Source organism: Sminthopsis crassicaudata, chromosome 2, assembly GCF_048593235.1.
Source record: "Sminthopsis crassicaudata isolate SCR6 chromosome 2, ASM4859323v1, whole genome shotgun sequence".
In the NCBI taxonomy this organism is placed as follows: Eukaryota; Metazoa; Chordata; class Mammalia; order Dasyuromorphia; family Dasyuridae; genus Sminthopsis; species Sminthopsis crassicaudata.
This window is the reverse complement of record NC_133618.1, coordinates 310720671-310741377: the sequence shown is the minus strand read 5'-3', so window position 1 is coordinate 310741377 and position 20707 is coordinate 310720671. Positions and strand designations below refer to the sequence as shown.

At 38.5% G+C, this 20707-nt stretch overlaps 1 protein-coding gene across 5 annotated transcripts; it reads left to right on the top strand.

The window, feature by feature from the left end:
• The first annotated feature begins 96 nt into the window (after window positions 1–96).
• Window positions 97–20537, top strand: GSTZ1 (glutathione S-transferase zeta 1). 5 transcript variants are annotated; one of them, XM_074289899.1, is made up of 9 exons: window positions 97–234; window positions 4009–4060; window positions 9291–9358; window positions 10343–10423; window positions 10856–10984; window positions 17354–17432; window positions 18057–18109; window positions 18641–18690; window positions 20174–20537. In XM_074289899.1, the coding sequence occupies exons 1-9, from the start codon at window positions 217–219 to the stop codon at window positions 20298–20300; spliced, it is 657 nt and encodes a 218-aa protein (XP_074146000.1). In that variant the 5' UTR covers window positions 97–216; the 3' UTR covers window positions 20301–20537. The 5 variants fall into 5 exon arrangements, with proteins under 5 accessions (XP_074146000.1, XP_074146001.1, XP_074146003.1 ...); XM_074289903.1 differs by lacking the exon at window positions 97–234 and adding an exon at window positions 2778–2849; XM_074289902.1 differs by lacking the exon at window positions 9291–9358 and having other exon boundaries at window positions 118–234.
• Window positions 20538–20707: the final 170 nt, after the last annotated feature.

Below are 20707 nucleotides of genomic sequence, written 5' to 3'. Positions count from 1 at the left end.
TTTATGTGCTGTCGTGTTAGGAAGGAGAAAATGAAAGGAAAGAGTAGGGAGAACTACCACTCCCAAGAGCACAAGAAAGCCCCTAAAATATAAAAGGAATTTAATCCAACCTTGTTTAAAGGGGTTGGATTAAGAAACAGATCCAGACAAGTCAAGTGGCTTGCACATGCTGTCCGGCGAGTCCCAGGCGTGAAGTTTCTTGAGCACAAAGGGTCCATGATGCAGGCAGGAAAGGTCTGTGCACAACTGGGAGGGCTTAACGGAGAGGCCTAGATGTTTGGGGTTCGGGGGAAAATGGTGGCTTTCTCTCTTTTGGCTCTCTCCCTCCCATCCTGCTCCTCTCCCCACCTTCCGTCTGCCCCAGAACTAAAGCAAGCCACCAGAAAGCGCCCTTTGTCCCTCCGGAGTAGCGATTTCGACGCGCTCTAAATCTGAGGCAGCCCCAAGTGCATCCTGGGAAATGTAGTTTCGAGGACTCCAACCCTTAAAAAAAAATCTATCTAAACTAGCTCTGCGAATACACGGAGTCTCATCACAGCGCCCTCCGCTGGTAGAGACCATTGAAGCCCAAAAAAAGACGATTACTTACAAGGACAAAAGAAAAGAATCAACCACAAAATCAGAACTAATTATAATCATTTCTGTAGTGCTTTACAATTTGCAAACTCCTTGACAAACATATCATTTTATCCTTTCAAAACCTGGAAAACAGGCAGGATTATTATACCTATTTTGCAGATGAAGAAACTGAGTCACAAGAGAAGTTAATAGACTTGCCCACGATCTCTCAGCTAGGACAGAACAGACACGGGATTTTAACCAAGGCGTTTATCAAGGATTTATCCAACTGGCTGCTTCAAAACCTAGTAATGAGGTCTCCTGACTCCCAGCAAGGACACAGATATTAGAGTCCCTCCTCACCGAGGCCTCTCCCTATTCTTTTATTTATTTAGGTTTTTTTTGACTAGGTGAGAGGCCTCAATTGCTACCCAGCCTTAATCACTTGAATGGGTGTTGCCTCAAGACCTTAGTTTCTCCCCAGGCACCCTGGCCATCTCCAGGCACTGGACCCAGTTGGCTCTGCAGGGGAAGGTGAGGCAGGTGACCTCTCTCACTTAAATATGTTTCATTTGTACATCATGGCATCGCCTCCCAGACTTCATTCTTCGAGAATGAAGGACAATTTGGAGTATATTTTTTCCTGTATGAATGAGGTGGTAAAATGGTTAGTGAGACAGCCTCGCAACTAAGAGGACTTGGTTCAACTCTGGCCCTCATGCATACATTTTTAAAAACAATGCCTTGTGTCAGAAACTTAAATGTCAGCTCATCTGTTTGGCTTTTAAAGCACAGAGTGCCACAGCTCCTTTCCTATCTTTCCAGTCTTCTTATACTTTTCTCCATTACTTTACCATCCAGAGACCCTAACCTAACTGTTCCTCAAACAAAGCACTCTTAGCATGATGTCTGGGACACAGTGTGAGCTTAGTAAATGTTTGTGGACTTGACGGGAGGGGCTCTGGTCCACTCTGAGAGCTTTCCTCAGAATTCACTGGTCCACCATTCAGGAAAGCTGGGAAAACACAGGCCTTCTGGCAGTTTGGTGACTCAGTGGAGAGATTGCTGGGCCTGAATTCAGATCCAACTTCAGATGCTATCTCTATGACCCAGTAAGTCACCAACTGCTGTTTGCTTTAATTCACTGGAGAAAGAAATGAATGCCAGGCACTCTTATCTCTGCCAAGGAAAACACCATACAGTCATAAAGAGTCATCACTATCCCTTCAGACCAGCTCCCCATTTGCAAACATGCTAAAGTTATATTCAAAGGAAAGAAACAGAATAGAAATCATAGAATGGACCATTTATCCCAAAGTTGTATGTAAATCCCAAGGGTCCCTTACAGTCAGTCTCAAATATAGGGGTTCTGGCTAGTATCCTTCCCTACAGGTCCTGTCATGTACAGCTGCTTCTGTCAGTGAAAAAGGGATTTTTTTCCCTTTTTTTCCCTGGCATTCCTAATGACTCTATCAATTTTTCAAGCCAGGCCAGTAAGTTTCCATAGAGTTCTAGTTACTCTATTTCATTTTTCCAATGCAAAAAATTGCAAAAATATTTCCTAATGCTGTCATGATCTTTTTTTTCTTGGAGGCAATAACGGTTAAGTGATTCACCCAGGGTCACACAGCTAGCAAGTTGGATTTGAACTCAGGTCCTCCTGACTCCAGGACTGGTACCCTCCCCTCTAGTCTTCTAATCAAATAGTTCATAAATCAGTATTTACTAAATTGGTCCTGTGTACCAGGGATCATTTTTGTTCTCTCCACACAAACTCCTTTTACTGTTACATGATAAACATACCCTATTTCCTTCAGTTGCTCCAGTGAGAATCAGAAGGGGAGGAGGCAAATATCCCAGAATTCCCTTACATACATTGTTTCTTTCCTAGGATTTAACTTTAAAATATAAATGCTGCTCTAACAGTGGAGAGAATTTATCTGATCATTTAGAAGTGAAAAAGGACTGAGGATCTGGGAGAAAAGGTACTGACAGGCCATAATGGGGAAGGGGATGCTGAAAAGACCATTGCTTCACAGTTGTGTCTTCAGCTGACTCACTTTGTACAAGAAATGGATTCAGCAATCCGATGAGAATGTTGGGAAAAGGAAACTACTAAAGCTGAGACCTTAGATGTCCTTCTTTCGGAGACCCAAAGGCCAACCACAGCATGGTCCCCATTGGCTCCTACATCCCCCACCCTCTTATTAACTCCTCCCCTCACAAAGCAAATTTTGAGGGAAATTCCTCTGTTCAAGGGTCACTGGAACAGAATGGCAGTTCCTGAGAAGGTAAGGTCCCAGGGAGATACAGGCCCTTTGGTTCTCAGCAATGACAATCTTTATTGTCTTCAGAAACATATTCCTTCCTTTTCCCTCTCTACCCCAAAATAGAGTGAATTAGTTTCACTGAAGTCACAATCCCCAAAAGGAGGAAATAGACCCTTGTGACCTAATTGGGAGAAACCCTGTAGCCAATACCTCTTCCCCAAAATATCTCCTTTATTGCCTTGTGAAGTTCTCGCCAGCAAATCCCCCAAAGATCCCTGGAGACTTTCCTGACCCCAAAATATCTCCCACCCTGCAGCCTCAAATTGGGCCATTACCGAATTCATTTTTTTGAATTCTAGTTATTCTATGTCATTTTGTGTGTTTGTATGTGTGTTGCTTTGTTTATTTCTGTAATACTTGAAGATTTACAAATTGCTTTCCATAGATTATCCCTTAGAACCTCTTTATCCCCATTTTACAGGTAAAGGAGTGAGAAGGAATGAAATAATTTTCAAATAGTCACCCATAGCTAGTAAGAGTGAGAAAGGAAAGGAACAGTGATCATATGTAAGGGAGTCCTGGGATATTCTCCTCCTCCCCTTCTGATTCTCCTTCAAATAACAGAGGAAAATAAAGATATAAGTGTGACCTTTAATAGAAAGTAAAAGGAGTTTGTGTGGAGGGAACAAAGAATGGTGTCTGGTACACAAGACCAATTTAATAAAAGCTGATTTATCAACTGATTGATTAGAAGACTGGGGTATAGTTAGAAAGTATAGTAAGTGGGTAAAGTCCTGGGTCAGGAGCACCCGAGTTAAAAAAAAAAATTACATTTTTTTATGTTATCTTAGAAACTTGACAAATATCAAGTCATCGGTTTGACTCTTAAAGCCCTAGATAGAATGTCAGTGGCTCCTTTCCTGGACTTTCTAATTTTCTTATACTTTTCTCCATGTAATTAGTCCCCATTTTGCTCATTTTATCATCTGTCTTAAAGATCTGAGTGTGCTTTAGATTTTACTCCCCTAAAATTTTCAATAACCTCTCTCAAAGCAGTACAGTTCTCTTGTTCTTCAGACTCCCTGGAGAGGAAGCAAGCTGACTCTGCTCACCCCAGAAAGAACTGTGTGACAAAGACCAGAGAGCCCCAATTAAACTTCTCTACCTTCTCTCTTCTCAGCCGGTTCTCTATTCTTATTTCCGAAGCTCTTGTTCCTGGAGAGTTCGAATAGGTAAGAATGATCTCTGCCCATTCCCATGTTCCTAGAGAAACTACAAGTGGGGAGGGAGAGTAAATGAAGGGAGTCTGGCAAAAGAGAGGAAGACAGGTTTTGCAAGAGTTAATCTCGAAGAATGATTCATGCACAATTTTGAAAAATAAAAAGCTTTAATAAAAAAAATTAAATTTAATAAAAAAAAAAAGAGAGAGAGAGAGAGAGAGGAAGACAAAGTTCAAGTGCACTGTTTTGGGGCAAAGGCAACAGCCCAGCTCTCATAGAGCCCTTCCAAATTACCAATCCTTAAGATGGGTTCACAGAAAAACAGAAAGGGGTTGGGGGTGGAATAAGAGATGGCGAAAAGGCATTCTCTTTCTGTAGTAATTGATTCTTCTCCTCATCCTTCTCTCCAGAGTAATGTTAGTAATGTTATACTGATTCTAAGTAATGTTAGTAATCTTAATAATGTTATACTGATTCTAAGAGAACCAGCCATCCTACCAGCTCCATCCTTGTTGGGGGCCAGGAAAAGAGCCAGGTTTTTATCATTATTGTTTTCCTTGCCAGGCTCTTATCTTATTTGATTTTGCTAACTAATCAGACTAGGCAGGTCAATGTCCTGCAGAGAGAGCTCTTTATATTCCCTCAGAGCCTGTTGGAAAAAGAGATTGAGTCCAGTAAAAGGAGCCACTATTAAACTGTGACCCCGGGGTGGGAGCAGGGACAAAGATAGGGGTCAGGGAGAGCTGGGCTAGCCAGACGTTACTTCAATATTTTGTTGTCTCCCTGTGCCATGTTGTCTTCTACTGGGCCTGTGTTCTCATCTCATTTCTCACACTTACTAGCTGTGGGTGACCATTCACAAATTATTTCATCCCTTCCCACTACCTTACCTGTACAATGGGTTTAAAGAGGTTCTAGGAGGGACAGCTAGGTGGCGCAGTGGATAGAGCACCAGCCCTGAATTTAGGAGTACCCGAGTTCAAATGTGATCTCAGACACTTAACACTTCCTAGCTGTGTGACCCTGGGCAAGTCACTTAACCCCAGCCTCAGGAAAAATAAAAAAAATTAAAATAAAAAAAAAAAAAAAGAGGTTTTAGGAGATAATCTATGCAAAGAAATTTGTAAATCTTCAAGTACTATTTCACGCTAAAGCAGCACAGACACCCCAGCATGCAGCAGCCCAATAACAACTTTTAAGCCTAACAGCAACCCCCTTCTGTTTTATAAGTAAAATCTAGGAATCGTGAAAGCTTAGAGGCCCATCCCCCCCTCTTTATTCAGCATTCTCTTTTGCAACATCCCTGGTGGGTGTTACACCAGCTTTGCTTGAATACTACCAGTATCAGGGAGTTCATTGTTTCAGAAGAAAGACTTTTATTTTTCCAAAAGCTAAAAGTGATAAGAAGTTTTTCCTTATTCTAAATGGAAATCACTTTCCCTGGAACTTTCCACTCCCTGGTCCTGGGGGAAACCAGGAGTCCTTATATGGAGATGGCTGCAGGCCACATGTTGACTTAGTTTTAAAATGTAATACCATCTACATTTTATTGTGTTTGTATTTATTTGGTTAAACATTTCCCAGTTATATTTTAATCTAGCTTGGGTCAAACAGAGGCCTGTGTTTGACACCTCTACTCTAGGAGTTCTTAATCTTTATAGTTTCAGGGATCCCTTTGGCAGTCTGGTGAAACCTATGGACCTCTTTTCAGAATAAATGCATGTTTTTGGTTTTTGGTTTTTTTTTAATGCATAAAATACATAGAAATGAAAAGTAAGCCGTATAAGTTATTTAAAAAAATATTTTTTTATAAGTTCCTGACCCCAGGTTAAGAACCTTGCTCCAAAATAATACAGAATAGTTTTCAATTTTCTTCCACATAACGACCCTTCAGATCTTTGAAGAATAATAATCAAGGGAATTGTGGATTATAAGTTTCCCCATTCTACCAATTCTTAAAAAAAAAACAAAAAAAAACTTAAAAAGGAATTATATGCCATATGTAGAACTAATCCATGGGACAAAAAAAGAACAAACTCTGACAAGATAAATTAATACTAGAGAAATTAATCCTTAAATGCAGAGGCATTCTGGGCAGAGACAAACTGATCACAGTGTCTGGTACATGATAGGCTAATTGATAAGCCTCAGAATTCTGGGTCATGTACCTCAGACCCACATTTGAGCCCTCCCTCATCTATTGCCGAGATTTTGCTGGTGCTTCACACCCTGCCCTATCTTCACTCTGTGTATTGTCTCGATTGTAATCCTTCTCTGGGAGGAGGTTTCTTTTCTGTAAATCATTTTCTCTGTGAGCAGGTTTCTTGGGAGGCTTCTGGAGCCTCCAGCCAGAGGGAAGGTAGAATCTCAAATCCTCTTCTTCTTGAATCCTGGCTGTGAATCTCCTCGAGCTTCCCTAAAGTTATCTCAGGAAGTCTTGTTCTTCCCCAATCCAGACTGACTCTCCAGGTTCAATGTTCCTCTTTTTATCCTCCCAGAGAATGGGCTTGTGGGTACTCCCAGGAGCTTGTAGGAACTCCTTACTGACCAATGAGCAAGCTCCTTTAAAGTATTCCTTCAAAGGTGTAAACTCCCTTAAAGATTAGAATAAAGGTGTGAACTCTGAGCTAGAGAATTGCCAAGTACTGACTTACCACCTAGTTAGAACCTAACAACTCTGTAACAAACAGAATTGTATTCTTCATCTTTGAGGGGAGTGTGTGCTGATTTGGGGAGTTCCTATACCCCTAGACCCAGGAGAATGCAAAGATTCTGTGTGGAACACTTTCCCACTCTCTCCCAACCCTGAAAAAAATGGCAGATGCTAATTCAATTCAGCCAAAAAAAGGAAAGGAGAAAGGGGTCTGTCATGAGTAGCTGTATCATATGTGAAAGAAAGGAAACTAAAACCCAGTCTTTCCTATCAGATACTATCTAGGGCAGTGAACTGTAAATCTTTCAATGTGGGAAGGATGCAACTTTGCAACTCAACGGTCAGAGCATAGTCACTCAAGTAAAAAAGGAACCAATCAGAAAGTGAGTGATGGGGAAAGATAAGGAAGGGGGGGAAAGATAAGGAAGGGGGGGAAAGGCTGAAACACCAAAGATTTCAAGAGATAAATCAACACAGAGCAGTCTTAATCCAAAGGAAAACAATGAATACTAAATCTTCGAAGATAATACAAAGAAAACTTGACAAATACTATCCCAAAAAAATCCCTAATGCCTAATGAAACACAGAATCCTATACAATTTCAAGAGGGCATGGAACTACTATAAGAAACTCCAGCACAGTTCCAAAGAAAACTGAGAAGAAATTTAAAATATTTTGGAAGTTACAGTTCTCAATGCAGCAATTTTTAAAAATTCAATTAGCAGATTAGAAAAAAAAACTCAATCCAATTCCTAATCCTGCAGTTACTGACTTCAACTTAATATACCAGTGGTTCAGAATTTAATTAATCCTCTGAGACATTAGTGAACCATTTGGGACACATGTGGAAACAATGAATATTAATCTCCCCCTCCCAGTTTCCCTCAACCAACCATCCTACCACAATTACATTCCCATATACTCAAAACATCGATATTCCATTTCCCAAACCCTTGTCAACCATTCTCTTTTCTTTCTATTTAAGGTGAGGTGTTCCGTATTCTCCTTCTCAAAAATAGGCAAAAGCAGGAAACACAAGTTTCTGGATATAATAAAAACATCTCAAGCTATTTGGGAGACTTTACTAGAATAGACTAGTGAGAAAATGGGTAGAATTTCCCCCTGATGACTTGGTTTTTTTCTTTTAATATTGATTTATGAGTTCTGAGCAGATTACCTTAATCAGAGAAAGACTTTAAGAAATACTAAAATGAGATGAGATACTGCCATTTTAAAAGCACCTTGCCTAGGAGTGGTTGGTAACGCTTCTTAAGCTGCTTTAGAAAGCAATAGGTTTATAATTAGAAGAATTAAATTTAAATATATCAAATGGGGAAATCACTTTAACCCCTTGGGGTTTCAGTTTCCTCAGCTGTCAGATGAAAAGGACTTGGCTAGATGGTAGCCTGATCCCTTCCAATTCTATGAATCTATATACAATAATCTATTTCCTCTTTGTTGCTGAGGAGATGAAGGAAGAGGGATATTTTGTCTCTTGATTTTTGGTGCTCTAGTTAGCTTCCTCCCTGTTATCCCCAGTTATCCCTCCTACCCTGGAAGACTTAGGACTCCAGGATTTAGATTCCTTGCTAGGAAACAACCATATCCATCCCCTTCATTCAGCACATACTTTTTAGGCACCTAATTCAGGCCAGAGCTTCTTAAACTTTTTCCATTCACAACCCCTTTTCAACTGAGAAGTTTTTACTTAACTGCAGGGATATAGGTATATAAAATAGGTATTCAATCAAACATTTATTGATAATTCATAATTTCGGGACCTCCACATTCAGGTAGTCCTATATGGAGTTATGTGAACCATAATTTAAGAAGCTGGATTCTAGGTGATGTAATAAATTATGGTCCTTGCCCTCAGGAAGGTTACGATCTAGGGAGAAGTAAGAGATGTAAATAGAGCTGCCATATAGTGTTGCACAAAATAAGTTCTGTGTGAATGGCAATAAAAACAGCTAATATTTATGTGGGATAAAAGCCTGATAATGGAGGCAGCATTGTGCACTTCTTATGGAATCAGATGGATTTAAGTTCAAATCCAGCCTCATACACTTAGTGACTGAAAGTCATTTAACTCTATTGCAGAAGGAAATAGCAAACCACTTTAGTATCTTTGCCAAGAAGACCTCATGAACAATTTGGCCTGCTATGGTCCACAACTCTATGACAACGACATTTATATGGTGCTTGAAGGTTTGCAAAATACTTTGCAAATATTATCTTTTATCCTCATAACAGCCCTAGGAGATTGGTGCTATTATTATCCCAATTTTACAGATAAGGCAATTGAGGTTAATTGATTTGCCCAGGGTCACTCCATCTGAGGTGAAATTATAAACTCAGGTCTTCCTGACTCCAGGTCCAGTACTCTTATGCACTTTGTGGCACTAGTCTGAGCAATAACTTAATCGAAAGGAGAAAGAGAGAGCACTTTGTGCTGTGGTGAGCTTGAAGACTTCCTGAAGGTGGTGGACCTGATCCCTTAAGGGAGAAATTCCAGAAAATTCTGCTGGAATCTCTTTCCTAGTCATCACAAGGCTGCTTTCTCTCTGTATCTTGTTTTCTCATCTGCAGCTCTGGCTCTCAAGGGGATTGACTATGATACCCTTCCCATTAGCCTCATAAAAGATGGGGGACAGCAGGTAAGAAAGAGTACAATAATATGGAATTGTATGAAGTGCTAAGATTTTAAATTTTTTTTCAATAGAGTTTTATTTGCCAAATACACGTAAAGATAGTTTTCAATACTCGTTTTTGTAAGACTTTGTGTTCCAAATTTTTTTCCCTCCCTCTCTTACCTCCCCTTCTCCCAAGACAACAAGTAATCTGATCTAGGTTAAATATGTGTAGTTCTTTAAAACATATTTCCATATTTGTCATGTTGTGCAAGAAAAAATCAGACCAAAAGGGAAAAAATAATGAAAAAGAAAACAACAAAAAAAGTGAAAATACCATGCTTTGATCCACATTCAGTCTTTATAGTTCTCTCTCTGGATGTAGATGGCATTTTCCATTCCCAAGTCTATTGGAATTACCTTGAATCGCCACATTTTTGAGATTTTTGAAAATAGAAATAGAGTTTTGTCAGGGGGAGATTCTCAAGGAAGGCATTGAGTTTTGAGCTAGGCTTTGAAAGATGAGTCAGATTTAACTGGACAGAAAAGTAGGGAAGGCTCACTCAGGCACAGAAATGAGAAAATATAGGGCATGTTTGGGAAAGGAGGAGTAGTCTAGTTTATCTATAGGATCCAACATCAACTGAGATCATCAGTAACAATAACAGCAAATAAATAAAAACAACAGGTTTTGAAAGTGCTTTACAGATAATATTGTAACTTCACAATAGCCTTATTTAAGGCCCAGGATTGGGGCCACAAATATCAAATATCTCCCCCAGCTCAAAAAGGGAGAGAGGACTCTTTCACTAGCTGGACTGTGCCAAGGGGAATAGGGTGAGAGAAAGTGGGAAGTATATGCCAGATTGTGGAAAACCTTGAATGACAGATTAATGAGTTTGGCTTTTATTTGGTAGAAAGGTGGCCAGCCCAGGAGACAGAGCTATGTCCCTCCCCACCAACCTGACTAAGCCAGGTTTTCCCTTTCCCTTTGGGATGTTGTCTTCACAGTTTACGAAGGAATTTAAGACGCTGAACCCCATGAGTCAAGTGCCAGCCCTAAAGATTGATGGCATTATCCTTACCCAGTCGGTGAGTACTGTGTCCAGGCTGCCCAGGTCTATTTTCAGGAGGAGCCAGTCCTCTTATTTTTCTGCTCCTTCTCCTCCCCTACATACACACAAGCCCAGTGAATCAGGTATCTGAGTGAGGATTATACTGCCTTCTTTTCTCCTCCTTCAAATATATTTGAAGCTAGGCCATTTTGGCCAAAATTATGGGAAATCTTTAAGGGTTCTTTCTGCAGATACATATCGGAAGCCTACAAAGAGGTAGGTCCTGGTCTACTGTCCTAGTAAGACCCTCTACTGTTCCAGAACTTCTAATAAACCCAAACTTGGTAGGGGAAAGAAGCAGAAAGAGGGGAATACAGGAGAGGTAGGGGACAGGCAGGAAAATGAAAAACAGTTATCTTCACATCTCCTTCCTGCCTTATTTCTCATCCCTGCCCCTTGTGCACTGCAGCTGGCCATCATTGAATATCTGGAAGAGACACGGCCGACACCAGTCAGGCTCCTGCCACAGGACCCCAAGAAAAGAGCCCATGTTCGCATGATCTCGGATCTCATTGCTAGTGGAATTCAGCCTCTGCAGGTACAGATCTGTAAAGACACCCAGAGGCCCATAGTCCCATTATAGTGCTTACCCATGCCCAAAGGGCAACAGGGAGAGGAGCCCCAGGTTCAAACCGCCTCATGGAACTGTGAAATTTTTAGAGAAACTTGTGGCTTTATATAATCCAGTCCTGTCCAGTCCAATCGTTTATTAAACACCTGCTCTCTATAAGGCACTGTGATACCCAAGGAAACAAAGACTAAATTATGGGCAGTCTCTGCCCTCAAGGACCTGACTTTCTGTTGTGGAGGTAAGATGTAAACAGATAAGTATATCCCTAGTAACTGGAAGAGGAGAGAAATGAAGGTAACATCTAGTAGAATGAATAGTTTGTCCACAGGAGTCAGCAAAGGAACTGAGCCTTAACAAAGCTATAGAGGCTACAGAGAAGTGATTTGTTCTGAGTTTTATGCAAGCTCTAAGAATTCTAGGCTAGGAGTCGGGGGATCCAAGAATCCAAGGCTCTTTTCTACATCCCAGTACTTTACTTTAGTGGGCACAGGGGGAGTGAATCACTCATTCAGTGACTGATGGTGCTCCTTGATGTAGGTGATGGTGTACAGATAACTTCAAAGAAGTCTCCCTGACTTTTCCTTCTCCTTGCAATTGTCTCTAAATAAGATTCAACCTAACTAGTTATTCCTGAGCTCAGAGCAGGATTACATATTACTTTGTAAGCTTTTTCTTTATTATGAATTTAAGAAACATCAATTCAAATATTTCCTTATACAAAGAAAAACAAGAGGCCCTTTATATGAAGCTATGAGTCTCCATTATATTATATTTTATTTATTTTAAACTTAAAACTGCTCTAAGGCTTTTAGAAAACTCTTTATTTCCAATATAACATAGCAGTTCCAACACTACCCTGTGTGTCTCTGTCTCCTTCTGAACTTCCTTATCTCTTCTTTTTTTTTTTTAAATGATTCATTGACTCATTTTTCTCTATTTTCTTCCCTTTTTTGTGTATCAATATTATTACCCTCTCACTCTCCAATGTGCCACTCCACCAAAACAAAATAGAAACCCTTCCATGTAACAAAGAAGTAGAGAGCTAGGTAATTCAGTGAATACAGTTCTGAACCTAGAATCAGAAAGATCTGAATTCAAACCCTGCCTCAGTCACATCTCTTTTGGGATATAAGCCCAATAGTGTTATTTCTGGCTTAAAGGGTCATAGTTTAATAACTTTAGAAATATAACACTAACTTTATTTTCAAAATGGTTGGACTTCAAAGATCCAACAGTACATTAGTCTACCTGTCTTCCCACAGTTCTCCCTACAATTATCATGGTTTTGGTCATCTTGGCTAGTCTGATGGATGTGAGACAGAACTTTAGAGTGATTTTAATTCTAATTTCTCTATTAATGATTTGGAGTTTTTTTTTCCATAAGATTGCTGCTAACTTAGACTTCTCTTAAGAACAACTTGTTCATATACTTTGGCCATTTATCACCTTTTGTTCAGATCTGTATCAGTTCCCTCTATATGTTTGACATGAGAATTTTTTTGGGAAAATTTGCCACCAAAAATTTTTTTCCATTTCATTTTTTCCTTTCTAATTCTAACTGCATTGATTTTGTCTGTGCTAAAATCTTATATTTTATGCAATTAAAATTGTTCCTCCTATCTCCTATGATCCTCTTTATTCTTTGATCAAGAATTCTTAGCTATTTATATTAGTTAATAGCTCATTCTCTGTTCCTCTAATTGTTTTCTGATAAGACTTTTTATAGCTAACTCATGTATCCATTTGAAACTTATGGTATAAAATAATTGGTTTAAACCCAATTTCTGTCAATTTTCCCAGCAATTTTTGTTGACTAATGAGTTCTAATTTCAGTAGCTCAAAGCCTTGGTCTTGTTGAAGAGTATACTACTAAATTTGTTTCTTAGTCTTCTGTAGGTAATCTGCTTTGCTAATTATCATTTCTATTTTTAATTGGTACCAAATAGTGTTGATAATTACTGCTTTGTGGTATAGTGGAAGAGCTAATAATACTTAAATTAAGCTCCTGCTTCTTCCCACTTTTTTTCATTTCTTGACTTTTTTTTTTGTCCTCCTGATAAATTTTTTGTTTTGTTTTATAAAAATAAACATCTGGTAATTTAACTGGAATAATAATGAATCTGTAAATATGCTTAAGTAGAATATTATTATTTTTAATATATTGAAGTGATCTAGCAGATAATCTCTCTTCAGTTATTTAGGACTATATTTTTGTAAATAGTGTTTTTCATTGTATTTGCATAATTTCTGTGTTTGTTTTAATTTCTGAATTTCCAGATATTTTATACATTCTTTAATTGTTTCAAATGAAATTTTTTCTTCCATCTCTTCTTGCTGGGTTTTGTTTGTAGCATATAGAAAGACTAGTGATCTTTCTGGGTTTATTTTTATATTTTACTACTTTACTGAAGTTATTGATTGTTGCTCATAATTTTTAGTCAACTCTGAAGAGTTTTCTGTAAAAAGCAATAGTTTTATCTGTAAAAAGAGTGACAATTTTGTTTCCCTTTTGCTTACACATATTTCCTTAATATTTTTATCTTTTCTTATAGATAGCATTTTATCAAGTAATAGTAATGATAGTGGACATTTTTACTTTGGCCTGGTCTTATTGGAAGGGCTTCTAGCATTTCTCTATTACAGATAATGCTAGCTCTTGGCTTTAGGTATTATTTATCCTCTTGAGATGTACTCCATTAATTTCTAACTTTTTTTTTTACTATTTTTAGCACAAAGAAATATTTTATTTTGTCAAAAACTTTCTCTTTGATATTATCCTGTAACTTCTGTTTATTATTTTTGTAGTAAACCAATCCTGCCACCTTGGTATAAATCCAAACTAATCATAGCATGTGATTTTAAAAAATTAATGTAGCCTCTTTGTTATAGTCTCTTTGCTATTATTTTGCTCAATATTTTTTCATCAATATTAATTAGAGATATTGCTCTATTAATATTGCCCTTCTTGTTTTAAGTATAATTAAGTATGCATTTTACAAGGAGTTTGGAAGGATCCTTTTTGCCCCTATTTTTTCAAACAATTTATGTGATACTGGAATTAATTATCTTTTGAATATTTGATAAAAATTCACTTGTTAATACATCTAATCCAAAAGTTTTTTTGGGTTTTTTTTAAGTTTCTTTATAGCTTGTTCAATGTCTTTTTCTAAAAGTAAGGTATTTCACTTCTCCATTTCCTGTCTATTCTGTTTTGGAATTGGACACATTCATTTAAATTATTGGTTTTGTTGGTATGTTTTTAGGCAAAAATAGTTTCGAGTAATTTTTTTATTCATTTGTTATGATTTCTCTTTTTTTCATTTTTTATTCTTATTGGTAGTTAATTTCCTTGTTGAGAAAACTCCAATTGGCTAAGGACTTATTGATTGACTCTGATCTCTGGTTCTTCTATTTTTTTTTTATCTTTCCTTTATAATTAACTTTCTGAAGCTGAAGTTTATTTTGCTTACGTCCATTCCCTTTACAATCCTACTCTCAATTCTTTATCCCATTTCCCCTTTTCTTGTTCCCATCTATTTGCCTGTTGAATTTAATGCATTTCTACACCATACTGTGTTTTTGTGTCCCTGTTACACAGTTCAGATAAGAATTCAGTCAACATATGCAACCTCTCCCTACCCCTTCTTCCATATTTAAATACTTTTCTCATGTACCCTATTTACCAAAAAAAATATATTCTTCCTTCTTTTTCCTCATTTCTTCCCTTGTATATTCCTTATCCACTTACTTTTTTTACTTTTTAAAAACCAACAAAACAAAACATAACCACATGAAGGCCCCATATTTTTATTATTTAACTTCATCTGGGACCTTTGAAGACTTAGGATTCTGACAAGACACTTGTCTCTTCTCTATTAGAATGTAGGTACTTTATCATTATTTAGCCCCTTCTAGTAGCTTAAATATCTTTCTAGGCTTCTCTTAACCTTTTTGTTTCCATTTCAGAGTTTTTCTCGTTTTTTTTCCTCAGAAATTCTCAGAATTTTTGTATTCTATTAAGGGACAGTTTTACTTCTGTAGGATTATCTTCAATTTTGCAGAGACAATTTGTTGTTATTGTAAAATCTTTAGCTTTTACTTTTATAATATATTCCAAGATTTTCTCTCCTTTTAAGAAGCTGTAGCCAAATGTTATATTCTACCTGTGGCTCCTTAGTACTTGAATGTTTTCTTTCTGGCTGCTTGCAGCATTTTTTTTTTTTTTTTTGGCTGGAAGTTCTCTGTTACACTGCTTGGTGTTAAAATTTAGGTTTTCCCTTTGGAAGTGATTAATTAATGTTACTTGGTATAATAGATCTGGGCAGTCCCTTTTATTATTTCTTGAATTATGGTGTCAAGGCTTTTTGTTTGGTGCAGGTTTTCAGGGGGTCTGAGTTTATAATTTATTTATGAAATTATTAAATAGGTACCAGCAGGACTAGTTCTTCAAGTACTTGCCAGTAACATGACTGGCAAGGGGAAACAGGATGACAATCACACTTTAGCCACAGAGGTATGGGGATAAACACCACAGCAGAGACAAGTCGCGAAAGAAATATAGAAGCAGATAGCAGGGGAAAGATATGGTGAAGGGAGCCAGGCAGAAGGGAAGGGGGACAGGAAGGAGCAGAAGCACAAAGTATCACTGATGTAATCATTGTATAGAGTTGGGAGTATTCAGTGTCATGGCCTTAAAGGAGATGGAAGAGTTCTTGGGAGGCAGGAGTTTGAGGTCTCAGTTTTACAGGGATTTTTGGAGAAAAGGAACTTACTCTTGTTCATTAACATATCCAAATCATGTCCGATTTATTAATAAAACTTTAAAGTTAATATGTCTATCTCATCTCAAAATTATCAGCACCATTTGATGTTCTGTTGGTCTCACCGGTGGAAGTCTGGAATTCATATCAAAGAACCCACAACCCTGACAGCAGTGTCTAGACGGCATCTGCTAATTCAGCACATTTTTACCAGCATGTAAGCTTTTGTTAATACATGATACAATTTGTAAATTTTACTTCTTTGATTTTAGGATCAGCTTATACATGACTTCCAGATTCCCATTTGCAATTTTATTTCCTACTATTGGCTACTTACAAACTTGCTTATCATACTGAGTAGAAGGAGAGAGATGGTTGGGGAGACCAGAACAAGATATAATTTTAACATAGAGTTCAGTGATTCTTAAGTTTTCATGGCCATTTGTTTTATAATACATGCATTGTTATTTTTTTTTCTGTCTTAGGACTTTGTTTTAAGGTTTCTTGTCTCATGATATTATTCAGTTCTGTTTACTTCATTCTAGTTTTCAGGGAGCTTCCTATTTGGGTGAGGTTTTCTACATTCTGCTCTAAATTATGCATGTTCCTTTCTGTCTCTTCTTTGTCAACTCTAATATAATTTATGACTTCTTTTAATCATTCATTAATTTCTTCCAGTCTCCCTTTGTAGAACTTGTGGCTAAACATTTCCCCCTCTAAGACTGTATTTGTAGTTTCAGACTTAATCTTTTCTCTTTTGGGCTTCTCTTAACTCACAATATTGTGTTCAATGGTTGTTTTTTTTCCTATTTCCTTATTTTTAGCCTCAGCTCTTGTATTGAGATTTTGTGCTCAGACCAGTCCCTTCTGGCACTGTGTATAGTTAGGCCTTTTATAGTCCTGCCTCCTCTGGAATCTGGGTGCCACTGATGCTGATGATCTGAATGGAGTGACTGATATTAAGCTTACCTGCCTCAATGCCTGACTCTCATCAATCTCCTATGGGTTCTTCAATAATATCTGCCTTCTTTTTCTTGAACAGTCTTTAATTGGGAATTGTTCTGTTCCTCAGATGTGGGCCTGGCAGACCTGTAGATAACATTCCACAAGCCATTTATTTCCCCCATCACTTTTGTGATGGTCCAGGGCTAAGATCTGGCTTCAGAGTCCCATTTACCAGAATTGGCTTCTGCCCTCATTTCTATATATAGTACAAGAACAACGACTCTGTAATCTCCCATTATAGTATATGCTACTTAGTCCCTCTTCTTCATGGCCTTCGTCCTTGGTCCACGACTAGAACCACACCTGCAAGAACACCCAGACCTTGGCCTTTCTCCTCCCCTCCTGGTGGGTTGTGAGGGGCTTCTAGCCTCCAGTATTTTAGGCAGTCAGAAGAAGATCCCAGGGACCAAGCATCTTCACTCATCCCCGGAACCTTGAGAAACCAGGCTCTTCACAGAGCAGACCCTCTCACTATGGGGAATTGTGGATTGCTAAAGGAAGGGTTGGCACTGAGTTGCCAGGATCAGCAAGTCTACTAAACCTGACCAGTGAATTTCCTTTGGTTTATCAGAACCTCTCTGTCCTAAAGAAAGTGGGCCAAGAGACCCAGCTGGCGTGGGCACAAGCAGTTATCAACTCTGGCTTTGGAGGTGGGTTTCCATTTTTCCTGCCCTCATTCCAAGTTGCTGATCCTGGAATTTCAGAAAACTGGCCCTGCTCCCCCTGTGTTGCTTCCATGAATTGCTACCATCACTGCCAATTTCTGTAGTGATAATCATAGACTAGGCTGAGAGATGGAGGGACTGCGGGGCAGCAGTTGGGAAAGGGATGGGCTGGATCGAATAGCTTAATGAGGACTACTAATCCCAAACCCATGGTCAAATCTCAGACCTTTGGTGTTGCTTGGTTTTCCCTTTACTGGACCACTTAAGTCCGTGGCTTTTCCTGAAAATTATATCCAAGAGATTGAAGACAAAGCAAAGATTATAATAGAAGAGTATTATCTTGTGCTTTACTTATTGCAAATGGGAAACATAGGAAACATCTTCCTTCTGATTTGTTCCAAATTTTCCAGTATCCTCTTTCTTACCTTTCTTCCAACAAGCAGGTTCAAGCTTATCTACCCCAAAAATCCCATCTCAGGCACAGATACTAATATCCCCATTTTGCAGAAGAAGCTAAGACCTAAGGGTAATGATGTCAAGCTTCTTCCTTCATTCTGTACATGGAATAAGGGCTAAAGAGTCCTTATTTTTATTTTCTTCTTTTCACAGCTCTAGAACATGTTCTGCAAAGTACAGCAGGGAAGTACTGCGTGGGAAATGAGGTAGGGACCATTATTCTTCCTTGCTACAACTAAATGGACTTCATGGAAGAATTAGCCAAGCTTCTATTGCTGAAAGCAATAGGCACTTTGATGGCATTTTTAGGGAAAAGCCTAAAAGGGAAGACTGTTGGTTTAACTGGTGATACCAAAAAGTGGGAAGTGCAGAGCAAGGATGAGGGAAGGATACTAGGGAAGTCAAGTTAGCTCCTCACAATTCATCTGAGACTAGCATCTTCAAACTAGGGTAGCCAGCCAAGCTTCCTAACTCTGCTGTTGGGACCAATGTCTTCAAAGCAGGACAGTAGCAAAGAAAGAATCCCAACTAGAGATGTTAGTAAAAAGCCCTTGATTTATTAAATGTTGGTGGCTATTATAGACAGAGGTTTGGGGGCAAGAAATGGGATTTTTCAGGCTTGAGAGGGAAAGAAGAAAATGCATGACTACTTTACTGAAGTTGTCAGAGATAAAGTCAGAACCTGGTATATGGTTCAAGGATCCTGAACTGGGACCAAATCTGACCTTTCTCTGCAGATCTCCATGGCTGATTTATGCCTAGTGCCTCAGGTGGCCAATGCTGAGAGGTAAGTGAGAACCCTTTCCTCTCTCCCACATATCATAGAACAGTGGTTCTCAAAGTGTGGATCTGAAACCCTTTTAGAGGTTCTACAAATTGAAAATTAGTTTTTATTTCTAATATGGTAAATGACTATAAATGTAACCAACATAAACAAAAACTCTTTGGACAGATTCTCAATAATTTTTAATAGTATAAAGATACTGAGAACAAAAGTTGGAGAACCACTGCCATAGAGATCCTTCTCCATACATAAGAAACTACCTTTCCTCCACTAGACCCCCACACCTCTCTTTTGTATGAGTCACACTGGTAGCATCTCAATTTATCTATTTCCATAATGAAATTCCACTATCCCTTACCTGAGAGATCCAATGAAATGATCTCCCAGTTACTACAGAGTTTGGCTTCTGTTCATGGGAACATGAAGGTGCCCTCTGGAAGGCATCCCAACAGAAAAACCTACCAGCAGGTATTTGTCGACTTTCTACAAGTATACATTATCCACAAAGAGCCCCTTAATTATCTCCAGAAAACAGACCAAGATCCAGCCTTCCATTCTCATGCATTCCCCTCCTGTTACCCCAATATAGCCAGTATAAATTTAAATTAAGCTTCAGTTATATGCAAGGCTCTAGTAGAGCAGAGCGGGAGGTGGGGGAAGGGATTTTTTTCTGCCAAAGGCATTTAGATATTTATATCATTCATCTCAATGAATGATATAAGCAGTGGGAGGCAGTTGTCCCCAGTTTTCCATTCTTCATCTCCCATTGTTGCTGAGGCAAATTATTTCAGAAGCTATCTGTTCCCACTCCTGACCTAGAGGAATACTAGACAGTTCCTGATCCCAAGGATCTTGGGTTTTATCTAGAGTAGTGGTTCTAAACCTTTTTTGTATTGTGAATCCCTTTGGCAAATCAACAAAGTCAATGAACCTTTCTCAGCATAATTTTTAAATGCATAAAACCACAAGGAAAACCAATTATATCAAAATAAAATTATAAAAAAAAGTTAAGTTCATTGCCCCAGGTTAAGAACCCCCTAGTAAAAAGGCAAGCTATCAAAAGATAACTCATAAAATCAGACAGGATGGACCAAATGGCACTACACTGATTCCCTACTGCCTTTGCAATTTCTACTTTTGTTTTTTGTTGGTTTTTTAGTCATTTTCAGTCACGTCCAACTCTTCATGATCCCATTTGGGTTTTCTTTTCAAATATACTAGAATGATTTGCCATTTCCTTCTCCAGTTCATTTTACAGGGGAAGAAAGAGGCAAATAGGGTAAAGTGACAAGTTTCCAGGGTTAAATGGCTAGTAAGGGTCTGAGGCTGGATTTGAACTCACAAAGATGAATTTCTGGCATTCTATCAACTGCATTATCCAGCTGCTTTCTTTTTTACCTCTTAGCAACTTCCCTGCCTAAATGAATATCCAAACTGGCCTCTCCATGCTTCTCAGGTTCACTGTTTCCTTATGTTCATATTGCAGGTTTAAGGTGGACCTTTCCTCATACCCCACCATCAATCGCATCAACAAGACCTTGCTTACCATGGAGGCTTTCCAAGTGAGCCACCCTTCCCGGCAGCCTGACACCCCTCCAGAATTTCAGGCCTAAATCTCAGCATTTTCACATTAGGGATAATTGAGATGTGAGCTGCAAGCATATTGTCTTCCACATCAATGATACTTCTGATTTTGTAACCAATCATGTTGTTCTCCCCATCTGTGATTCTGCTATTTTTTTTTTTGGATGATCCCTCTTTTGTCTGGAAAAATGACCTGTCTATCCTCATTCAGAGTTTTATAGTTTGCAGAGGAGCTAGCCTTACCAATAAATTGAATGTCCTGAGAGCTTTTTGCCTCAGTATACCTTAATTTCTTTTTTTTTTTTTTTTAATTCATTTTTCCAAATTATCCACTCCCTCCCCCCGATGGCAGGTAATCCCATACATTTTACATGTGTTACAATATAACCTAGATACAATATATGTGTATAAATACCATTTTCTTGTTGCACATTAA